This window comes from Podarcis vaucheri, assembly GCF_965113315.1.
Source record: "Podarcis vaucheri genome assembly, chromosome: 15".
NCBI classification, from domain to species: Eukaryota; Metazoa; Chordata; class Lepidosauria; order Squamata; family Lacertidae; genus Podarcis; species Podarcis vaucheri.
Window position 1 is genome coordinate 30,076,498 of NC_138753.1, and position 23,231 is coordinate 30,099,728.

Genomic DNA, 23,231 nt, shown 5'->3' on the forward strand with positions numbered 1-23,231 from the left:
GGGACTGGGGCACTGAGCCAAGGGAGCAATGTCACACACACACACACACACACACACACACAAGCATGGCAACCTGGGAAGGGCCTAACCTGTGGCCTGTGGCCCACAGCCGTGCCAGGTGGCATCTACCTGCAAGAGCTACGCACAGTAGAGCATCCTGCTCTGTTACCTCTTGCCCAAGTGAGGCCATATTGTGAGTGCCTCTGCCAAACCCAGGAACACTGGTGCCCACTGCTCAATGCAGAGCAGTGTTCTTGGGATCTGTGGGGAGCAGACATCACACTAGCGAAGAGCAGGGAAAGTCAGCAGGCAGGAGTGTTTGCGTGCATGTGGGTCGGAGGGAAGAAGTGATGTATTCCAGAGTCAAGTCTGGGTTGAAACACCTGCCCACAGATCTAAGGCACGCTGCAAAGTCCAGCCACGGATGGGCACAGCCAAGCCAAGCAGGGAGGAGATGTTGCAGCGCATGCAACAAGCGGGGAAGCAGCTCAGAGGCAGGCAGGCAGGCATGCAGACGGGCAGCCACATGGCATTACCTCTGTCCTCCCTGGATAGAGCTGGGCGGAGGAAGCAATAGCTGCACAGAAGGGGCTTGCAGAAGCAGCCGCCTCCCCCAGCTCAGAGAAAGGAAGCGTCTCCTGTGAGGATGGGAACAGCGGTGAGGGAGCTGCAAGAACAGCAGGACGCACGGAAAGAGGGGGGGGCACGAGAGGAAGGTGGCGGGGTCTGTCCGTGGCAGTCGAACTACAGGAGAACCCTGAAAATGTCAGCTCAGGTTGTGGGGGGAGGGCAGGGGGGAGGAAGGAAAGAGAACACACATAGCTGTCCCACCCTCCCCCTCTTCCTTTCTCCTTTCTTCTTCTGTGATGGAACTCCTATTTGGGGATTTCCCTGGCTTTTCTGGCCCACGTAGGACTAGTCTGGACAGTTGGCCTTGGTGAAGACTTGATGTTTTCATCCCTCCAAAAAGTTTTTGATTGAGTTCCTACTGAAACGAGGCTGCATTTTAATGTTGTATTTTAATCTTGTTGTATTTCAATCAATTGTTTTATACTGGTGTTGGCCGCCCTGAGCCCGGTCTTGGCTGGGGAGGGCGGGGTATAAATAAAATTTAATTAATAATAATAACAATAACAATAATAATAATGGAACCCTCAGGCTGTTTGGGCAATTTCTTCTCAGAACGGAGGCAACGGAGAGGCTGCAGAGAGGCCTTCTTCTGTTTTCTACCCCACTAAGTGCTCTTGTGCCTCATTGCCAGTACGAGAGGCCCCCGCCCTCAAGCTTCCCCAGAAGGGAAAAAGAAAGCAAGTCAGAGAAAGGAGGCTACTGCTGGGAGTCAGAAAATCATACAGGCAATAAAGAAAACGGTTGCAGGGATATTGTGGCCTGAAGAAAAATGGGGAGGGAACATGTCTTTCAGGGGGGGCCCAGCAGTGTCCCCCCATGTGCACATTTTAAAGAGAAATAACCCCTGTAATATTTTATACAGGTGGTAATTGTGCAACACCTGAAAGAACAAGACAGAGCTACAGAATAATAGTGCAGGAGAGCGGCCCAGACAAGTGGTTTCCTAAATACTTTGGGTGGAACTGCTCAATGTTTTCTGGGAAGTTTCTGTTAAATGCACAAGGTGTAAACTCCTTTAACTCCAGAAGTTAGGGGCTGAAACTTAATCTTTGCAAATTTCTTCAGTGAAGGGTCTTAAAAATATGTTTTTGGGTGTGAGGAATTCAAATCTGCTATTATTTTCTTGATTGGACAACATTTAGCTTGGCAAGTCCAAGTTTGATGAAGCACATGAACTGCTTTTGGAAAACCAAAGAATTTTAATTTTATCTTCTGAAAATGGCAGGTAATGTTTAATAATAATAATAATAATAACTGCAAGTACTTGGCAATCATTTTTAATGATTTCTATGTGATTTTACACACATTTTACTAACCAAGCAAAACTAAACGAAATAGGTTTCGAGTTCCCAATACAACATTTTAGCACCCTTCATTTTTGGAATTTGAAGGCTGAAAAATTCAACATGCCCTAGACTGGAAGAGTCTTTTTTTAAATGGATCTGGAAAATCTCAATAATGGGAGATAATAATAGCTAACTATCTCAGACTATGGGCATGAGGTCCCAGCACACCAAGCTTTCCTGGGCAGGGTTTGCCTCTTCACCTCCCTCTCAGCCTCCTTCTTTAGTAAGGAGAGACTGCCATCGAACTCTGCGCTGTTAGCAGGGCAAGGTGGGATAAAGGCAGAAACAAGCAGCGCTGCTAAGGCAAGGGCTCACTTCCCACTGTAAGTTCAGGAGGCTGCAAAAGCCTGCACCCTTGGGGCTTTGCTGAAGCCCACCCACCCACCCACAAAACCTGGGCACCCACAGAGGTCCTTTTACCTCTCGCAGAGCTGTAGAGGCCTTGGGGAAGCCGGAGCCACCAGTCAGCACCCGGTACCGTCTCTCTAGTGCAAGGAGGGTCTCCTTCTCCTGCCACGGGGAAGGAAAAGGGAGAAGCTTGCTGGGGTGCTTCCAGCCATGCCACCCAGCCTCCAGCTGCCTCTCCCCTATGGCACAGTGCCAAGGGGAGAGCCATGCCCTCCCCAATGTCAATAGCCCAGGTACCACCTAACCTTACCCTATGGGGGAATGGTTCTGGCAGGACAGAAGCCCCACCCCAGGTGGCCCCGCCCTGCCTGCAATGCCTCGCCCAGCTCTGCCAGATGGCCTCCTTGCCAGGCGGTACCTTCTGCAGCATCTGCAAGGTGGTGGCTTTCTCCTTGCCCAGCCGGTCAGCCTCCTGAGCAGCCTGCAGCCTGATCTGGTTGGCTTGACTCTCCAGCGCTGCCAGCCGTTCCTGCGGGGACACGGAAAGAGCGGGGTTGGGGGCTGAGCAAGCGCCACGTGGCCAGTGCCCCCGGCTCAAAGGGCTTCCTTCTCCACTCTCGCCCACCCACCTTCCTCCGTGCCACGCTGCGGTGGCTCTCGGCTTTGCTGTGCAGGAGCTGCTGGCTGAGCATCTCGCGTTCCTCCTCCAGGCGGCTCTCTTTCTCCAGGTGCTGGAACTCTAGGTCCTCAAACAGCTTCGTCTCCGTCTCCAGGGCCTCCGCTTCCTGCAGCAGGGACACAGTGGCTCAGCGGGGACTTGGGGAAGGCGGCTGGCTTGGGCAGGGGGGGAAGGAACATTGGTCCATCTAACTCAGCAAGGATTTCCAGGGGTTTTTCTCCTGGAGATGCTGCTGGGGATTGGACCTAGGACCTTCTAGGTGCATCCGGTCCAAGCCTTCCAGAGGGTCACAGGGCAGGTGGGACAAGGGTCCAAAGGCTGCAGAGTCAGCAGAGGCAACCTGAAGGACAGGGCTGCTCTGGCTCTCCTCTGCAAGCAAACCCTTGCAAAAAAAAACCCACCAAAAAACCAAAATGGCAGAAGGCGAGCTCTTTTTTAAGCAAAAGGACACGTAACCAGCAAAACGGTTCAAGGAGGAAAGTAGCCTGAGGGGCATTCAAGAGCTGGCAGCCTCCTGGAGACTCCTCTGGTGCCAGCAGGAGCCATGAGAAAGGGGTGTAGGGTGGGTTTCTTGGCAACCCTTGCTCCCTGCCAGGATGGGCTCAGCTTCATTCCAGTCTTAGCCCCTTCGTGCTCCGCAAAGAGGGCTCAAGGAGAGGAGGGCCCCCACCCCTGATCTGAGCTCCCTCTTCTGGAAAAGCCGTCCCCCCAAGAAGAGCTGCCAGGGCACCAGGCCCTGCTGAGTTGTGCCCCACCAACCCAAGCCAGCCTGCCATGCTTACCCTCAGCCAGGCGCTGACCCCGGCTGCAGGCGGGGAGATGGTGGGGGGCAAGGGAGGAGACACTGACCCTTTGCATCTGGTCCTGCAACTGCTCCCTCATTGACTCAGGGCAGTTATCAAGCTGTCGCTTGAGCTCAGAGTATAGTGCCCGCAGTCGCTCAAGTTCCTTCCTTTCAGCATCAACCTTTGCCCTCTCCTGAATCCGGGAGAAAACAACACACACGGAAGAGAGAGAGAGAAAGAGAGAGAAAACACACTTCTCAAGAGCAGGCCATGCAAAGCAAGGGGCAGGAGGTTAGCAAGGGGATCAAACTCTAACAGGGTTACCGGGCAGCTACTGGGAACCTCAGCCTTGCGTCTCAAAGTCACCATGTGCCCAAAGGGCAGGCTTGGCCACCCACAAGTCCTCTCCGGCCAATTACTGGCCTGCCCAGAAGAGTTCACCATGTCAGCTGTTGCAAAGATCTCTAGAGATACCCAGGAGTCCAGAAAATGGGCATTTTCAGGATGAGACACACACCCTCCCTCCAGCCCCATCCCAGCCACTCCAGAGTTGACTCATGATGCACAAGCACTGCTATGTTTGAGACACAAAACTAGGCTCACACCTCTCTGGAGTTAGTGCAGCACTGTTTCCTGGGGGCTCTGGGCACTTTGGGGTACATGTCAGTGAGTGAGTTGGCAGCAGGAGAGAGGCACCAGGCCCACACTGGGGGCAGCAAGCGCCTTGCCACCCGTGGCCAGGGCTGCATGCCGGATCTGACTTCACAGGAGTCCACAGAATGTGGCAGGGGCATAGAATGTATCATCCAGTTTTCCTTGGGGCAAAATCTCAGGGTCACTGGCAGAGGAAGAGGCATGCAGGGGGAGCGCACCGCCCCCAGCAGCGCTATCCCGATGGGGTGCCATTGTGGCTAACCCCCGCCCGCCCGCGCTGGGTGCCACACCCCCAGGACGCGCACCACACCCTTGGGACACGCTCCACGCCCCTACGTGCCATCCCCGCCTACTCTTCGCCCCCTCCCCCTGGTGCTGGAGCATGAAGCCTCACCACTGCTCAGGGTGGGTGGGTGGGTGTCAGTTTCAATTCTGGGTCAGCCTGCCTAGGCGTCATGCCCTGGCACTCCACCCACACAGACTGTCCTGTGCAGTATTGACCCCCACCCCCTGGCTTAGGTCCTCCCGACCCTGTGAAATTAGATCACTTGCACAGCCCTCAAAGACTCCACATCACCCTGAGTTTTTATAGTGCATTTAATGTGCCAGCAGTAGACTGGGTGGTTCTCCACTGTCCTTAAGGAATAATCCAAAGCTGGGGAGGCCTACACACTGGGAAACAGAACAGCAAGCCCTGAGCCCGCCTTCAACGGCATCAGCAGTTGTGCATCCAAATCCGCAGTTGTGCATTAACAAACCTGCAAGTTTCCCCGCAGCTAGACTGAAGCGCTGAAGACCCCTGCCTGTTGGGGGGCAGCTGGGACGGGCACCCGCATGGGGGAGAGGCAGGGCACTGCAGAGCTCCTTGAAGGCACCCAAGCCCCCTCAGCCCCCCGCCCAGCTCCCCAGGAGGTGCCAAGGCTAGGCCCTGGAGCCGTGTCCCTGCCAGGCAGCCTCCGATGGGGTGGGATGTTTGTACACCTGCAATAGACCCTCCCTCCTCCTCCTCCTCCGCCTGTCTTTTGGGCTTCAGCCATGCTCCGCCTCACTGTCTCAGTTAGGGTGGCCCACCAGCAAGATGCAGGCAGGCAGGCAGGCATCCAAGCAATCAGAGTCAGAGAGAGAAAGAGAGACAGAGAGAGAACGGAGAGAGGGTTAGAGCTGGTTAGTGCGAGGCGGGGGGTTAGTGGCAGCGCTTTGCAAGGTGTGTGCGTCCCCTCGGGCTCCCTGCGGGAGCAAAGGTTTGAGAAAGGCTGGGAATCGGCAGCCCCCAAACAAGCACCTGGGGGGGGGGCTAAATGCCAGGGAGTCCAGGGGCATGGTGGGAATCCCAGGGGCAACTTGCTTCCATCCCCAGCCAGCCAAGGTGCTGGTCTGGAGCTGCCTGTCTTGCAGGCAAAGGTCTTCTTAATGCCTCTGGTCTGGAAAGATGAATTGGGGCAAGGAAGGGCCCAGCCTTGAGCATCGCCAGGGAGGTGGATGCAAAGAGCACTGCCTGGCTTGAGAAGAGACACCTCAGACACCACAGCTTGGAAAGGGAGGGCTCCCCTCTGGGGCCCCCCAAGCGCTTTTCCAGCTTGCCACCAAGCACCAAGCCTTGAGTTCAGCTCCCGAGCGAGTCACCTCGGCTTGAAAACCCAGCAGAGAGGCAAGGGAAAGTGCCAGGGCCCCTTTGGCCACCCAGTTCCCCCCGGTGTAGCGTCCTTGAGGGCGGGGGGTAAGGAACAGAGCAGCCAAGCTGGGCGGAGCAGGGCCAGCCCAAGCCGAGGGCCACATGTGGCCTGGCTGTGCCTTCCCAAAGGGTGGCACCGAGGAAGCCAAGAGGCCTCGGGCGCCAGCCATTTACCTTGTCCCGGTGGATGGTGGCGTCCAGACCAGACATGCGCTCCTGCAACTGCTGCACTGCCTTCTGCTCCTGCTGCAGCTGGATCAGCTCGGCCTCCCGCTCGCCTTGCAGGAGGGCCTGCTCCATCTCCGCCTGGGCGAGAGACAAGGAGCCCCATCATGCTAAGACTCAGGGCCCATCGGGAGGTGGGGGTGAGTTAGAGGCCTCCCTGAGCTCCAGCCAACTCTTCATTCATGAATGAAGTCTAGGACTGGGCCCCTCCTGGGCTGTGCCCTGCCCATCAGCATGACCAAACGGGGCACAGCCGAGAGGAAGGAACTCTACCCTTTGCCCTCATCCCTGCCTAACCTCCCGGGCTGTTTCTTGCAGCTGCTGCTCCAGCTCCTTAGCTCGGCTCTTCAGCTGATCGACGCTGGCCAGGACACGGCTGCGCTCCTCCTCCAGCAGGGCCGCCTCGTGGCTGGCTTTGGTGCTGGGTGGCTCTTCGTGCTGCGGAGGGTTTGGAAAAATCAGCAGAGAGGGCAGCCTAATTAGAAGACTAATTTGACACCAGGCACAGAATAAAGCTGATGCAAGAAAACCTCATGCGTCCTTGATGACTAGGCCTCCCTGCTGCATGTAAAGCATAAGCTGACACATTTGAAGAAAAAGGGAGAGAATGCTTCTCTTGGGTATTTAAAACCATAGAGAATTTAATAAGAACAACATATACCAGGGGTCAGCAAACTTTTTCAGCAGGGGGCCAGTCCACTGTCCCTCAGACCTTGTGGGGGACCTCTTTTTTTGGGGGGATGAACAAATTCCCTAGCCTCACAAATAACCCAGAGATGCATTTTAAGTAAAAGGACACATTCTACTCATGTAAAAACACACTGATTCCTGGACCGTCTGTGGGCCGGATTTAGAAGGCGTTTGGGCCTGATCCAGCCCCTGGGCCTTAGTTTGCCTACCCATTACATAAAGGATTGCCATATTGGTATCCTCAGGCTAGTTGCATCAAGGAAGCCTTGAAAGGGGGGTTATTAATTCTCCTTTCAGTCATTCTTTGTATTATATTGCTATGTTGTGGTGTTCAATGCTTGCCAATGTTAATAGTCTGGTAAATATGTCCAAGAGGGACTATGTCTCGGTAGATTAACGACTTTGATAAAGTGGGATTATAAACCTTGGAAGGGTTATAATCAAAGGGGGGAATAATGAAAAAAAATCAGTGACCCCAGGTGTATATTTTTGATTTTAATCATGTTTCAATATTAAGTGCATTTAACCTTTGGCTAGAATGCATCCATGAATGATTCCCGCATGTCTGCATTTTGTGACTCATTCCTAGGCTGCATTCCATCTCTTCTATCTTATCCTGAAAGTGGCACAAACGGCAGGATGTTTTCCTGTGTCTGTTGTGAGTTAGCACTGGCATTTCCTTGAGAGGTTCCAAGGACAGGCATGGGAAAGGAATGTCAACAGCCCCCACTGAATAGTTAGGACCAAATGGTTTGGGACACCCCAGGAAAGTGGATTACCAGTGTGAGGTCAAGTATCTTTATATCCCATGACCTGTAACCATTTTGAGGTATGTAGAAGAATGTTTTATGTTTATGACTCCTTGTCTGCTGTGCTTGAAATCCTGCATAAGTTTTGTTACGAATTTGCTCTGGTCAATCCTCCTAACTAGCATCAGGTAGGTAGCCGTGTTGGTGTATCTGAAGAAGTGTGCATGTACACGAAAGCTCATACCAGAACATACTTAGTTGGTCTCTAAGGTGCTAGTGGACAATTTTTTTATTTCTTTCTCCTAACTAGCAGTTTTGCTGAGAGGTTGTCCTATTGCAATAGCCCTAATAAACTGGATCTGCTGAGTCTTGCTTCTAATTCTCTTGGTTCCATGTGTTCTGTTTAATAGGTGTTCCCTGTGTAACAAACAGGTGGGGTAGAAATAAATTCATACCATTCCTTCTATCAGATCTAAATGAGCAGATAACAGCAAAGGTTGCTAGGTTCATAGCAGGGGCAGTCAGAATAAGGGCAGCTGATTCAGGACTTTAAATTGTGCTCTTATATCAAATTTCCTTTTCTGCGTATACCGTAATGTTTGACTGTTGCTATGGCCATTGGCTAATGCGAATAAAGTTTTATCTAAAATTCATACCACAACACCAGCCATGAACTCTGTTAGCCAGAGGTATCCCAGACACACTGGGGGTGGGACAGGCATATAATTCTTCTCCCCAAAGAGATGCAGAAATGCACAAACCACTCTCTCCTCTCTGAGCCTACCAAGGTTACATGCGAAGTCAGCTGCTCTCAACCTGTTGTGGGACTCCAACTCCTATCAGCCCCAGCCAGCCTAGTCAGGGAAGATGGCAGCTGTATTCCAAAAAAAGTGACAGTGAAAAGTGGAAAGTGCCAGTTTGGGGAGCAAAGGAGCACTCCACCGAGGGCAGTCCCTTATGCGCCTCCTTGTCCTCCCAGCTCCAAGCATGGTCCTCTCACCTCCTGGCCGGCACTCTCCGTGCTGCTGCTTTCTTCTTTCAGGTGGTCCTCATCCGAGCGCTCCAAGCTCTCCCTCTCCCGCAGGCCCAGGGTTCCCGCCAGCTGCTCCTTCGCTCGTCCAAGACTGATGGAGCCCTTGGAGGGCCTCCTTCCCGGCTGGCCAGCGCCCTCGGCAGCAGCGCTGGGGAAGCTGTTGTGCTCCTGGCCCGGATCGCCATCGCTGTGAGTGTACTCGGCACACAGGCTCAGGATGGTCTCCAGCCGCTGCCGCTCCTAAGCAAAGGGCAGAGGGGTGAAAGGAAAGCTGTCAGTATCGGCATCCCAGAGCATCCCAAGGCTTTCGGTGCTCTGGCAGGAGCCACCGCTGACCCCGCCCCACCCTGGCTCCCTCCAACCTCTTGGCTCTTGTGGTTGGCCGATTCCCCAACCACTGGCTTTCCCCAGCCTTTTCACAAGGGGAAAGGGAGAATGTAGCATTTCGTGCTTTTGCCCAACCTGTTCAGTGTCTTATCGTACAGCTGCTTCCGTTAAGCACAGACCAAAGCTGGCAAAAGACATTCTGGTGCAGGAGCAAAGAAGACCCAAAGGCATTTTGCAAGCATGGACTTCAGCTAGCCTGATACAAAATCTGCCGGGAAAGTCTTGAAGCTCCTATGTCCATTGCAGCAGAAGGGGAGAAGGGGAGGAGAAACCCAACCAGAAAGAGAGGCTTCCCTCTCCCTCTCATAACACAAGAACTGGGGTGTCATCTCATGAAACTCAAGGCCAATGAAATTCTGCCCTGGGATCCCCTGGAAGGCAGAGAGCAGAAATACAGAGGGCAGAAATACTACAGACATAAAGGGGAGAGCCGTGGTCCTTCTGCCCTTCTGGTGGGCAGAAACTCAGATATTTAAGCAAGGTGCTGAACGGCACCTTAAACCTAGGTTACAGTCGCCACAACGTCTATTCACCTTGGGGGTCGCTTCCAACACTACAGCTCTATGATTCTATGATCTCAACTACATTGCTTGACTGTAGCTTACTCCATTCATTTGTCTCAGTATGCTAGGAAGAGAAACACACACCAGGGAAATGGAAATGGTATTAACCAAGGTTTTGAAAACTGCGGCTGCCAACCTGGTGCCCAGAAATCTCCGCGTTGTCGCAATTGGACTCGCGCCAGTAGCAAAACGCACCTGGCACCTCGGGGTGGGGTTACCATGGGAAAGAATAGGGTAGACTAAGTGGAACTACTCAGGTCTGGTCCAACTGCTGCAGCTAGCCATTGGACTTTTTATTTACTGAAAGCCTTCCCCCAGCAGCTTACAATATTTATCTGGCATAAATGCAATTTGAAAATTAAGGCTTGTATGAGCCCTTCTATCTGAGCCCTATCGCAGAGCTCTTTCAGAGAAGTGCTAGCAGCTATCTGTACCCCTCCCCTCCCTGCCCCCATGCTACAGATGCCCAACTGGCCTCCCCCAGCAGTTGGGTACTACGTGTCGCTGCTGCTCCCATGCAGGCACCTTTACTTTTGACTTTCAGGTGCCTCGTGAAGATCTTTTTATGCCAACAGACCCGTGCATCTGTTTTCTTGAGCAGCCAGTCATTTTAATGATCATATATATAGAACTGTATGAAAGGTAAAGGACCCCTGACAGTTAAGTCCAGTCGTGAACGACTCTGGGGTTGTGGAGCTCATCTCGCTTTACTGGCAGAGGGAGCTGGCGTTTGTCTGCAGACCGTTTTTCTGGGTCATGTGGCCAGCATGACTAAGCCGCTTCTGGCGAAACCAGAGCAGCGCACGGAAACACCATTTACCTTCCCGCTGGAGCGGTACCTATTTATCTACTTGCACTTTGATGTGCTTTTGAACTGTTAGGTTGGCAGGAGCAGGGACCGAGCAATGGGAGCTCGCCCTGTTGAAGGGATTTGAACCGCCGACCTTCTAACTGGCAAGCCCTAGGCTTAGTGGTTTAGACCACGGCGCCACCCGCATCCCATAAAATTGTATACTGTCCTGCTATATGGTGCGGATTGAAGGTATATAAAATACTTTCAAGCAAGCAAACAAACATCTGATTTGGCGAATGAAACAATAAAGCCAGCAGCTACCTAAAACAGGAGTCCAAGGAAATTATAAGAGCCTTCCCGAGCAGGAAGATGGTTAGAGCAGGGAGGGCTCAGGAAACTTCCCTACAGAGCTGCCTATACAATGGTACCTCAGGTTAAGAACTTAATTCGTTCTAGAGGTCTGTTCTTAACCTGAAGCAACACTTTAGCTAATGGTGCCTCCTGCTGCCGCCGTGCGATTTCTGTTCTCATCCTGAAGCAAAGTTCTTAACCCGGGGTACTATTTCTGGGTTAGCGGAGTCTGTAACCTAAAGCATATGTAACCTGAGGTACCACTGTACAATGGCAGCAGCTGCTCTGGGGAAAGAAAGCCCTTCTCTTGCTCTGGTGCAAGGAGCCACATTATAGGGTTCTGAAGGCTCCACATATGTGCTTTCAGAGTATGTCGCCTTGAGGAGCCTGATACACCTTGACTCAAGGCTGGGCCACCTCAACTGGGCTACAACAGGTGCCCTTTAGAGCTGGCAGAGAGAGAAGCCAACCACCAGCAGGAAGGAGAAGTTTGGCACCCTTGGACCTCACCCATCCCACTGGGAGAAGGGCCTCACTTGCCTATGCACCTTTTCACTCCTGTCCAGGTCAGCTGCTAACCAATGAAGGACAGAAGAGGCATTGTGGGGGGGGGCAAGGGGGGGAAGAGAGGCTGCAGGGATACCAGGGAAGCACCAGAAACTGCCAAGGAGAAGCTCTGCCACTTTCCCTCCAGGACACAGTGAAATCCAAGTCTCAGGAGAGCACCCCTATTTTAGCTTGTATGTATGGGACGCGGGTGGCGCTGTGGGTAAAAGCCTCAGCGCCTAGGGCTTGCCGATCGAAAGGTCGGCGGTTCGAATCCCCGCGGCGGGGTGCGCTCCCGCTGCTCGGTCCCAGCGCCTGCCAACCTAGCAGTTCGAAAGCACCCCCGGTGCAAGTAGATAAATAGGTACCGCTTACCAGCGGGAAGGTAAACGGTGTTTCCGTGTGCTGCGCTGGCTCGCCAGATGCAGCTTTGTCACGCTGGCCACGTGACCCGGAAGTGTCTCCGGACAGCGCTGGCCCCCGGCCTATAGATGTGAGATGGGCGCACAAACCCCAGAGTCTGTCAAGACTGGCCCGTTCGGGCAGGGGTACCTTTACCTTTACCTAGCTCAGCTGAGCAGTGGGGGGAACACACAGGATCCTATGCCAACCTAAGCATTACCAGGACTAGAGCAGGCTTTCGTGGGCAACCCCCAACACTCATCTCTCCCAGCCCCCCCCCCCAACTTCTACAAGAGATCAAAGCAAATTCTGTCCTGGGAGAACAGCCCCCAATCAATCCCCACCCCTGCCGCTGCATCGGCTGTGCAGAGTGCCAAGTGGGATGGAGAGGCGAGCAGCGTGCAACATGCACACAGGCTTACGGTACTCACAGTGAAGTCCGGAGTGACTCTCATCTCACAGACACATCCCTCCAGGCCTTTCACAGGCAAGGAACACAAACACCTCCAGCCTCCGACAACAAAGCCGAGAACCGAAAAAGACGCTCCCCGCTTACCCCGGCACGTGACCAGGCTAATGGCAGGGTGCGGGCCCAGCAGCAACAGCCTCCCCCCCCCTCCTCTGTGAATCACACAAGCTGTGCAAACAAGCAGTTGTGAGTCAGTGCCCAGCCACTGGCGAGACAACAGGCAGCCTGCAGGGTGTAGCTGGGGGCTGGCACAGCAGCCCAAGGTGGCACGCTCCACCAGTCTGAGCCAGGCAGGCACACAGCCAGCCCTGAGACCCAGGCCCAGCTGGGCAAAAAGGCTGCAGAGTTACTCCGGCTAGGAGCTGCGTGGTGCAGCTGGGCTCAGAGGCTGGGCAGGCACACAAAGCACCCCACCCTGGTGTTAGCTCTGCCAGGGAGGGTCCCGCCCAGAGTCAACAGTTAAGGACATAAGAAGAGCCTTGCTGGATCCAGCCAATGGAGTATCCGGTTTCCACAGTGGCCAACCAGATGCCTGGGAATCCGCAAGCAGGATTCGAACACAAGAGCGCTCTCCCCTCCTGCCGTTTCCAGCGACTGGCATTCAGAAGCACTGCTTCTTCCAATTGTGGTGGCAGAGCACAGCCGTCATGGCTAGTAGCCATTCATAACCACGAATTTGTCTGATCCTCTTTTAAAGACTCCTGGGGGAGGGAGTTCCATAGTTTAACTGCACTCTGCATGAAAAATGCTTTCTCTCATCGGAGTGCATTGGGGCCCCTTCTGTGCCATTCCCGGGGAGCACTGGGGCCCGTGATGGGCAACATCCGAATGTTTGGTTAGGAGGTGCTTATCACCAGATAGGAACTGCAAGAGTTAACTGCAGGCAGGCGGAGCATAAAACAAAGCGACAAATGCCAAACGGAGCATGCTCAGTCTGGGCCGCATGGGAAAATCCCAGAGAATGCACCGTTTCAGGCCTGGGGTTACAAGCCGACTCCCCCCATTCTCCCCCCATTCGCAGCTCCACCTCACCCCTCATCCAAGAGCCAGGTGTGCCTTGGGGGGAAAGCTTGTTGTTGCAGGGGATCACAACCCACACATTCCTGCCTCACTTCCCCAGGCAGACACTCTTGCAAAGGGGTCTGACTCCCCTGTGTTTTGTACAGAAACTGTTCCACACAGCTATTTCTGCCAACACCTTGCTACCTGCCTGACACACAGGCTGATTTTGCCCACTCCCTGATAACACCCCCTGATAACACATCTTGGTAACTGCAGCTCAAGGCTTGGGCATGTGCGAAGCTGGAAATTCCAGAAATATCATTGACTTCCACCCCCATCCCCCTCAAACAATTAGCACCCCTAGTTGTTGGCTGCAAGGAAATGCATGTATTTCGCTTAAGATCCCTAACGCTCCTGGCAGCGCAGCCCCCCAACCTTCCCTTCTCTCTGGCGAACGGTTATTCCTTCGGCCTGCCCAGAATTCCCTCATTCATTCCACATCTAACATGTTAGAAACTCAGATATACAAGCTAATTGCCAAATGACACCTTAAACCAAGGTCACAGCTGCCACATCGGTGTTGGATTTTTTAAAAAAAATATTAATATTATTCATTTCATTTCTCTAACACTTTATATTTTAAAGAAAAAAATGTCAAAGCGGTTTACAACACACTAAAACATCAAAGACAACAAATTCAAGCTTCAAAAAATATGCTTTGGTTCGTTCTTTAAGCTTCATTTTGCCTTCCCCTTATTTATTTACCTACTTAATTCTGCTGCCTCTCAACCAGAAGCACTGTAGGAAGACAGTGTGGTCTAATGGTTAGAGTGTCGGACTAGGACCTGGGAGATCAGGGTTCAAATCCCCGCTCAGTCACGAAGCTCACTGGGTGATCCTGGAGTCAGCCACAGCCTCTTAACCCACCTCACCGGGTTGTTGTAGGGGTGTGTGTGAACCATACTTAGAGAAATAAAGTGAAACAGAAATGCAGTGTACAAGCTTTTCTGCCTAGCTGCTCAAGAAAGCTGGAGAGGTCAGACAGATGGTGATGTCAGTCTGACCTCTCCAGGTGTCTGGAGATCTCCACCTGGTTGCAAAAGGTCCTGCACATGTCGCAAAACACGCCTGGTGCCTGGCTAATTTTTAACACTGCAGCCCAACCACCTCCGAGGCACCGGCAGACCCCCCTGTCATTACAGAGGTCCTTGTGCCCACCACCTGGGGTCTAGGTGCCCCACTCACCAGCCGCTCCATCTCCTGTTCCCGGAGCCGCTCCTGGCGCTGCCAGCGATGGTATTCCCTCAGCTCCCCCTCGTCGCCGCTGAGCTCCGAGATGCTGTGCTTGCGCTCCCGCAGGGGCCCCGGCGTCAGCTCCAGCCCCCCAGACAACTTCCGGTGCAGGCGGGGGCTCTGACGCGGCGAGGCTGAAGTCAGGGAGCCCAGGCTGTAGGCAGGGCTCAGGCCGGTTGTGTAGCTGGGCTTGCGTTGGCCAGGCTCCCGGGCGAGCAGGGTGGGCGAGGGGCTGCGTCCCCGCAGGCAGGAGAAGGAGGCAGACATAAGGTCCTCAATGGGCTCTCTCCGCCAGCCACAGGGGGCCTCGCCGGCCTTGGCCTGCACTGGGGGGCCGCCGTGAGGGGCTGGCGACACTGCCCGGCGGGACAAGGCGGGGCTGAGAGGAGGCAGTTCCCGCATGCTCTCCAGAGGCCGCCGGCTGAGTCGGGGGCTCTCGGGCGGCTGCAGGGCCCGGCTCGACTGGCTGAGAGGCACAAACCCGGCAGGCTCAGCCGGCGGGAAGCCTTTGCCCAGCCCTTGGCGGGAGGTGCCAGCAGGCGTGTCCCGCACTTCCCGGAAAGGGCTGGGAGGCCTCTCCTGCAGAGCCGCGGCCTTGGTCCGTGGGGTGGAGGGCGACTGGAATTTGGGGGCCAGGCGTGGGCTGGTGGGTGGCTGTACCCGAGGGCTTCCTGGCAGGCTGTCGCTAAGGCCAGTGGGCAAGGCAGGTGGAGGGGAGCTGCGTGGGCCCGGGCGGGGGTTCTCCCCTGAGGGCCGGGCCCTGCGGCTGGGTGTGGGGCTCCGGGGACTCTCCTGTGTGGCCCTCCGAGCCGTCTGTGGGCTCACCGGCCCCCGTGTCGGTTTCGGGCCTCCGGCGCTGCTCGGCAGGTCCAAGCTGGCCCCGCCGTGAGGAGTCAGCATGGTGTGGTTGAAACTAGAGGAGCGAACGGGCACCACCGGAGGCAGGGAAGGGCCCTGGTCCTGGGTGCCAGGGGAGTGGCTGGCGCAGCTGCTGCTGCTTGCGGGAGAGGAGAGGGGAGAGAAGGGTGGGGAGGTGTTTTCATAACTGGATCCCACAGACATGGCGCCAGGGCTCTGGGGAGGCGACAGCAGGTAGCGTCCGCCCCTGCCATTCACGACGGAGGAGTCTGGCGACGGAGCGTTGCCACGGCTGCTGGGAAGCTGCCTGGGAGTGCTGCCTTCCTCTTCCAGCACCAGGGAGTCCATGATGTCCTGCAAGTCCCGCTCGATGGAGCTGACCAGGGCGCTGTGGCTGTGCCGGGAAGCCTTCGCCGTATCTTGGTTGCCGTTCAGAAGGCTCTGGGCCTCTGTGGAGAGAAAAGACAAGCTGGGCTGGGGGAGCTCTTGCCTCTCCACTGCTCCTGCTCCCACCCCACTGCTCCAGCAACTACTGCAGCTCCGTAACCCCACACATGTTGCCTATGAGCCATGCTCAACTTCTGCGGCTGGGAAACTTTCCCCCGAAATCGAGGCTTATCAAATTCTCTGGACTCAAGTCACCAAGTTCTGCATTAGCAGCTGAGACATCACAACCAACATTAATTAAATTTGTATAAATTTGCATATTAAATTTCTATCCCCATAGGTCTTAGGGTGGTTGCAACATAAGCTCATGATATAAAAGCAGAAAATACATAATAAAAACAAAAACAACCCAATATCGCCACCCTCCTCAACACATTTTAAAAGGGCATTGGATGTCAATCGGCCAAGGCAGTGTTTTTGCCATGTGCCTAAAGGTATTTAATGAAGACACCAGGTGAACTTCCTGGGGCAAAACATTCCACAAACAGGGGGCTACTGCAGAAAAGGCCCGTTCTCATGTTCTCCTCCAGATCTCTCATGGAGGAGGCACCCAAAGAAGGGCATCACATTTCACATTTTCATAGAATCATAGAATCATAGAGTTGGAAGAGACCACAAGGGCCATCGAGTCCAACCCCCTGCCAAGCAGGAAACACCATCAGAGCACTCCTGACATATGGTTTTGCAAGGAGCTGCAGTAATTCCAAACCACAGCACAACAGCAGAGGTTCCCCCATCCCAGAAATAATATCCCTGGACAGGGAGCTAGGGGTACTCAACCCCCAACAACCCCAATGGTTACGAAGGCCAAGGGAACATCAGGGGCAAAGGGTCATGTGGCTATTCCAAGTGACTGCAAGGATAGGGGGCTGTGCTGTACCTAAACCTCTGCCTTGAAATTCTCCTACCTGCTGTGAGCCCATGCTGGGGTGCAGGGCTTCGCCCCACGCTGGGAATCATGCTTTTCATCCACTTCGCCTCAGCCGGGTGGTTGAACCGAAGGAAGGTCGACTGGCCCAGGCAGATCATACACCCTGGAAGAAAATGAGAGGACTGATGGGGAGGAGGAAGATTCACAGTGATCTCACAGACTGAGCAGGAAATCAACCCTATTAAAACATACTTTGGGGTCACACAGCAATCTCCCCTCTCCCCACGTCCCACAGGGGTTGCAAAAAGGACTACCCTGCCTTGGGGCCTCTTCCAAACGGCTGGGGTTCAGATATGACTGACCCTGCGAAGGGCCCAGTACCAAGACAGCCCATTGTCACTTTCCCAGGACAGCGTTGCAAGGGAGAGTCCTGCTGGGTCCCTTTTAATGGAGTTGGTGCAACACATACAATATGATATTGGAAAAATGTCAAAAAGTGATCAGGTGGGTGCCAGATGTTACATGGCAACAAGCTGTGGGCAGAAAAGGAACAGCAAAGGCCACAAAACGCAAAAATAGCTACTGGGAAGAGTTAAACCAGGAGTTGGGGGTGCATCTGTGGCTCCTGAGAAGCTGTCAGGACTCCCAGCTCCCACCAGCACTCAGCCAGGACGGCCAATGCCCAGGGATTATGGCAGCTCCAGTCTAGCAACATTTGGCGGTCCACAACCGTGACCCACCCCGAGTTAAAGGAATAGGACAAGACCAGCCTGGCCTGCAGGAGGCCAAATGAGGCCACCCTAAGAGCCGCAACCTGCTGACGGGGTTCAGATGCTGGGAAGCAGGCTGAGGTTAAATAATAGCAGCAACAGTTTCCACTGTGAATGCTGCGGGGGCCCAGCCTTGCACTCCCACTCCAGCCCAGCTGTCCAAGTCTGTGAGCAGCTCTGTGAATGACAGGGCAATGACAAGCTGCCTTGTGCACACAAAAGGTGTGGTGGGGGGGGATTCATGCGCAGAGGCGGAGCAGCAGGATTCTATGCCTGCAGGGGCAGGATTCCAGCTCCCTGGCTGGCCGACAAGCCAGCTCCTGCCTGGAGCGCTGCTGTGGAATGTGCAGCAGCGTTTGCGGAGAGCAAGGTGTGGAAAAGAAGAGGCCCGCCACACCCCCTCCTGCGCACTCCTCCTGACACCACCGGTGCACTAGCAGAGGCGCCGACTTTGCCCACCCAGCACCTGCCACAGAGGCCACCCTGCTTCTAAGGAGGGATTGGGACCGGTCCATACAGAGAGCCAGGAAGGGCATTTCTTTATCTTACTTATGCAAAGGCTGGGTGGCTTGGCTGACATCCCACCCCACGGCAGACCCCTGGTTTTCACCAGGAATTCACAGCCCCTTGATCATGCAGCAAAGCAGGCGGTAGAAGCAGCTTCTTTTGGGAAATGGGACAGGAAAAAAACTGGCACCAGCAGCTGCTCCTTTTGCAGTGGCGGCTGCCGGCTTCCTGGCCACAAGGAGAAAAACCCACAACTTGCGCTCCCGAAATGCCAGAGTCAAATCCCTCTGGACTCACCAGAGCCTGGCCAGGGCAGGTCCACATCACCCAGAGAAGATACACAAACACACACACACACATTCCTGGATTTCAGAAACTGCCATGTTGGCAAGCACGTTCCTGGCCATTTTAAAAACAAACCAAGGAAATTGAAGGTTACTAAAAACAGAGCCTTTGGGTGCTCCATAGTAACCCTGACCAACCCTTCCCCTGGCAGGACTGGATGCAAAGACAGCTGAGCACCTTCCAAGCAGGTTGCACTTCCTCTGGGGTGCAGCTGCTGCTTTCTGTTAATCAGGTGCAGTCACATGGCTCCCAAGATCAAATGTGCAAACATCACAATCATCCCACCTCCTTCTTGATGGGATTGCATGTTTAGCTAATCCCAGGAGTCTGAACCACACAACCCTAATATCTGCTCCTTGCCACATGGGGAGCGGGAGACAGTGTTCAGAAGCATCACTGCCTCCTACTGGAGATGCAGAGCATAGCCACGATGGCTACTAGCCATATTTAGGGCTATCCTCCATGAATTTGCCTAAGACTCTTTTAAAGCCACTTAGGTTGTCGACAATCCCTGCCATGAGTTTGAGCGTTGAGAGAGGAATAAAAACTTTTCTCTCTCCACCTCCTCCATGCATTATTTTATATACTTCTATCGTGTCACTTCTTATCTAAACTAAAAAGTTACAATTACCCACACACAAGTAAAGAAGGAAAAGCATGTAAAAGTTGGAGGAACAGAGCATTTTTCTCCAAGGACGGCCACTGTAAAGGTCAGTATGTTGAAATGTTCTCCAACTGGTTTCTGAATGCAGCCATCGCTTAATGTCTGATTTGTGTGTCTTTTTATTATTTTGTCTATAGAGTGCATGAGGGCTTTGCTGGCTGGTAATGGAATATAGGGGGACGCGGGTGGCGCTGTGGGTAAAACCACAGCGTCTAGGACTTGCTGATCGCATGGTCGGTGGTTCGAATCCCCGCGGCGGGGTGTGCTCCTGTTGCTCGGTCCCAGCGCCTGCCAACCTAGCAGTTCGAAAGCACCCTCGGGTGCAAGTAGATAAATAGGGACCACTTACTAGCGGGAAGGTAAACGGTGTTTCCATGTGCGGCTCTGGCTCGCCAGAGCAGCGATGTCACGCTGGCCACGTGACCCAGAACTGTCTCCAAACAGCGCTGGCTCCCGGCCTCTAGAGTGAGATGAGCGCACAACCCTAGAGTCTGTCAAGACTGGCCCGTACGGGCAGGGGTACCTTTACCTTTACCTTAATGGAATATAGGGCATTTTGGAGGAGCTGGCGAATAAACTCAACGTTATGGATCACGTTACTAGGCAGAGTTCTGGAGAAGTGAAAATTGCTGCTCAATCCCTGCATGTTTCTCCCCCAGGGAAAAAACTGGTTTCTCTCCCAACCCCCACAGCTCCAGAGGGGAGCTGCCAGGCTTATCTTACAACGCAGCAATGAATCTTGCAGCTCTGTGCGTGCGACACAATATGTCTCCTCTCAAGGAAAGGCCTGTGGAAGCATTGGTAGCATTGGTAGCGCTGCCCCCCCCCCACTCCTCCTTCAGGCAGGATGAAAGGAGGACTTGTGGGCAAGCTACTTTCCCCGGGGGTCAGATTAAGCATCTCTTCCACTGGACCTCCCAAATGACTTAAGTCAGTGTTTCCCAACCGGTGTTCCGCGGCACACTAGTGTGCCGTGAGACACCGGCTGGTGTGCCGTGGGAGGGAGGCGGGCGAGTCGGGCGGCGAGAGGCGGCGGCGGCGAGGATCCGCGTCGAGCCGGGGGCGGCTCCGCGGTGGTGGTGCCGAGCGGCGGGGCAGCACGCGCAAAAGGGAGGAGCGCGAGACAGAGGAGGAGGAGGAGGCCGGCATGTCCGGGCAGCAGCAGCAACAGCAGCAGCAGCAACTCCCGGCGACGGCTCCTCCTCCGCCCGCTATCGCCGCCACCACCACAACAGCCGCCGCCGCCTCAGCTGCCGCCGTCCCTCAGTCCCTCGCTCTGCTGCCTCCTCCCACCCCGGCAAGGGGAAGGGAAAAAACGTTCACTTTTGTGCGTCCCTCCCGGCGTGACGCTGCACGCTGACGTCACGGGGCGGGGCTTTAATGGTGGTGTGCCACGAGATTTTTTTCCGGTAAACAGGTGTGCCGTTGCCCAAAAACGTTTGGGAAACACTGACTTAAGTTATACGGGCAACACAGACATGTACAAATTCAGAGTTCCCATCCCACCTTTCCCTGAGTCCCCAAACACTTCATACCAGTCAGGAGGCAGGAAAGATCACTCTGGGGAGAGGGAGGGAGAGAGGAGAGGAAACCATTCTGTCCTCTGTCCTGCCTGAACCCTGGGAAGAAGCGGAAGTACGTAAAAGCAGGAGCCAGCGAAAGAACAGGTGGCTGTCCTGCAGAGGGGGGGGGGCAGTCTGTGCCTCTCTGCCATCCCTATACAAGGCTCAGCATGTGGAACACAGCCAAGGAGGGGGAGGAAAGGGGCAGTCGGGAACGTCCCCAGGGCTTTGTGCCCCACCAAGCTCTGGTGCAACTGGAGCACCAGAACTGCCGCATGTCAAATCCCCCCCTCCAAACAATCTGCTCTCTAAATCTCTCTGCTCCCCTCCCTCCTCGGCAGCATCGCTGGGCCTTTGTGCTGGGATCTCAGAGATAAATCACCCACAGCTGAGCTGCTCCCCATCTGGACTTCTGATCCCGATGGCTGCTTGGGAAAGGCACATATGGACCCTTCTTATTATAATGTCTATAGCAGTTCAACTATGCAGCAATAAATCATGGCCTCCACCTTGCTCACAACAATCGTGTAAGGTGGACCACTGACGTTCCTTTTTAAGGATAAACTGCGGCTGAAAACAGTGGCTTGCATGACCTGTTGTTCATCTTCTGGTCCTAACAGGCTCACCGTCTAACTTTCAAGTCTGACCAATGTTACAGTGGTACCTCTGGTTACATACGCTTCAGGTTACACACTCCGCTAACCCAGAAAGTGCGCTTCAGGTTAAGAACTTTGCTTCAGGATAAGAACAGAAATTGTGCTCTGGTGGCGAGGCAGCAGCAGGAGGCCCCATTAGCTAAAGTGGTGCTTCAGGTTAAGAACAGTTTCAGGTTAAGAACGGACCTCTGGAACAAATTAAGTACTTAACACAGTGGCGTAGTGTGGGGGGTGCAGGGGGGGCCGGCCGCACCGGGCGCAACATCTGGGGGTTAGGGTTAGGAGGTGCAAATCCACGGGTTAGGGGGCGCAAATTCATGGGTTAGGGGGCACAAATTATTTGCCTTGCCCCGGGTGCTGACAACCCACGCTACGCCACTGACTTAACATGAGGTACCACTGTATAGGGCTGAGTGTATCCCCAACACAGGACCACATAGCCCTGAAGAGCCTTCAGTCAGGATGGCACAGAAAAAGCAACTAAGTTACCAGGAAAACTGATGTTTGGCGCAAGTCAGCCAGCAGCTGCAAACATCCAAACCAGGGAATCGATCCCAGCCATCCAGGGTGCAGGTGGGCTGCAAGCACCATTCCCGCCCACCCCCACACCCCGTGGCAGCCCCCTGCCCTTTTGGCTGACCTTCCGGACCTTGCTCCCTCAATTCTCAAAGACCCCTCAACAGAAGCCACACTCTGAGCGCAACCTGCTCCTCTTAGCCAGCGCACCGCCCACTGGCCGGTGGCATAACTACCCAAGCATGGGGGGGGGGCATAAGAGAGGGAGGCGGTTGGACTCGTCCAGGGAAGGCCTGAGGGCCACGCGGCCCAGGCAACCCCCCTGGTCGCTTCCAAGACCATGTGATGCGTTTCTCCCCCCCCCCCGTCGGGTGCCACGTCTCCTGTGGGCAGCTGAGGCGGCAAAGAGCGCAAGGGCCGCCAGGCCTGGCGCAGGATCAGAAGCCGTCCCTGGGGGAAAGGGCAGAGGGGAGGCGCGCAAGGCGAGCCGAGCCGACTCGGAACCGGATTGCGGGCCCCAGCCTGCCTCGCTTCCCTGGGCCCGCCCAGCTTCTCTGCGCCGGCACCGACAGCGCATTACGCCGGGGGAGGGGGCCGGCATCTGCGCCCGGCCAGGTCCAGCCGCCGGCGCCACTTTGGGGACTCCTAAAAATAGCGCCTGCGGCTGGAGCGCCTGTTGCAAGCCCGCCGAGGCCGGGGCGGCCGCCGCCTTCTCTCCCTCGGAAGGCACCGCGGCAAGGAGGACGCGCCCCCGCCCCCGGCGCACTCACCTGCCCCCGTCGTGCCGCCGCCGCCGCCGCCTCCTCAGTGTGGCGCGCCCGATCCCGGTCTGGCCGCGCCTTTCGCGGTGCCAAGCCCGGCCCCAGCTGGCGGGGTCTATTCAGGGGGCGGCTCCTCCCCTGCTTCCGTCGCGCAGCCGGGCAGGGGAGACCGGGGAGGGGGCGCCGCTGAGGCGGACCTCGGGGGGGGGGGTCTCGGCAGGAAGAGGGGGCGCAGCGACGGGACCCCTGGAGTTGGGGGGTGGATTGCCGTGAAGGCCCTTGCTCTGCAGGGCCGGGGTCGCTACCGGCGCTTCCCCCGGAGCAGCGCCTGGACGGCAGAAGGGCTGCGCCCTCGTCTGGCCACGAGGCGGCTGGCCGGGCTTTACTTCGCGCAGGTCGGTAGGGACCGAGACTGCCCGTCGAGGCTGTGGCCGAATCGAGGCTGGGACTCGGGGGCCGCCCCCACTCGGAGGACTCGCTAGTAGCAGCAGCCCTTTCGCTCGACTCAGCTCCAGGTGGGGGTGGGGGTGGGGGTGGGGGGTGGCAGCCATGAAAGGTGGCCGAGAGAAAACCGGAACCGTGACCAGTTCAGAGCTGCGGAAAGGCGCCGCGCTCACCCGCTTTTACTCTGCCAATAAATTCTGGGCTGGTGGGTCC

At 55.2% G+C, this 23,231-nt stretch overlaps 1 protein-coding gene across 13 annotated transcripts in view; it reads right to left on the reverse strand.

Annotated features, from left to right (window-relative positions):
- PHLDB1 (pleckstrin homology like domain family B member 1) overlaps positions 1 to 23,231 on the reverse strand; it is a 44,302-nt gene that overhangs the window by 8,487 nt on the left and 12,584 nt on the right. For 5 of the 13 annotated variants that reach the window (XM_082200214.1, XM_082200209.1, XM_082200216.1 and 2 more), the window contains exons 5-14: positions 16,831 to 16,956; positions 14,570 to 15,924; positions 8,779 to 9,051; positions 6,637 to 6,777; positions 6,289 to 6,420; positions 3,853 to 3,981; positions 2,954 to 3,109; positions 2,743 to 2,853; positions 2,397 to 2,486; positions 537 to 638 (exon numbers count right to left, since the gene is read on the reverse strand). In XM_082200214.1, the coding sequence (XP_082056340.1) occupies positions 537 to 638; positions 2,397 to 2,486; positions 2,743 to 2,853; positions 2,954 to 3,109; positions 3,853 to 3,981; positions 6,289 to 6,420; positions 6,637 to 6,777; positions 8,779 to 9,051; positions 14,570 to 15,924; positions 16,831 to 16,956 (2,615 nt within the window). Of the gene's footprint in view, positions 1 to 536; positions 639 to 2,396; positions 2,487 to 2,742; positions 2,854 to 2,953; positions 3,110 to 3,852; positions 3,982 to 6,288; positions 6,421 to 6,636; positions 6,778 to 8,778; positions 9,052 to 14,569; positions 15,925 to 16,830; positions 16,957 to 18,367; positions 18,549 to 22,583; positions 22,654 to 23,231 lie in introns of those variants that run through there. The other 8 variants (XM_082200219.1, XM_082200221.1, XM_082200211.1 and 5 more) reach the window with 5 other exon arrangements.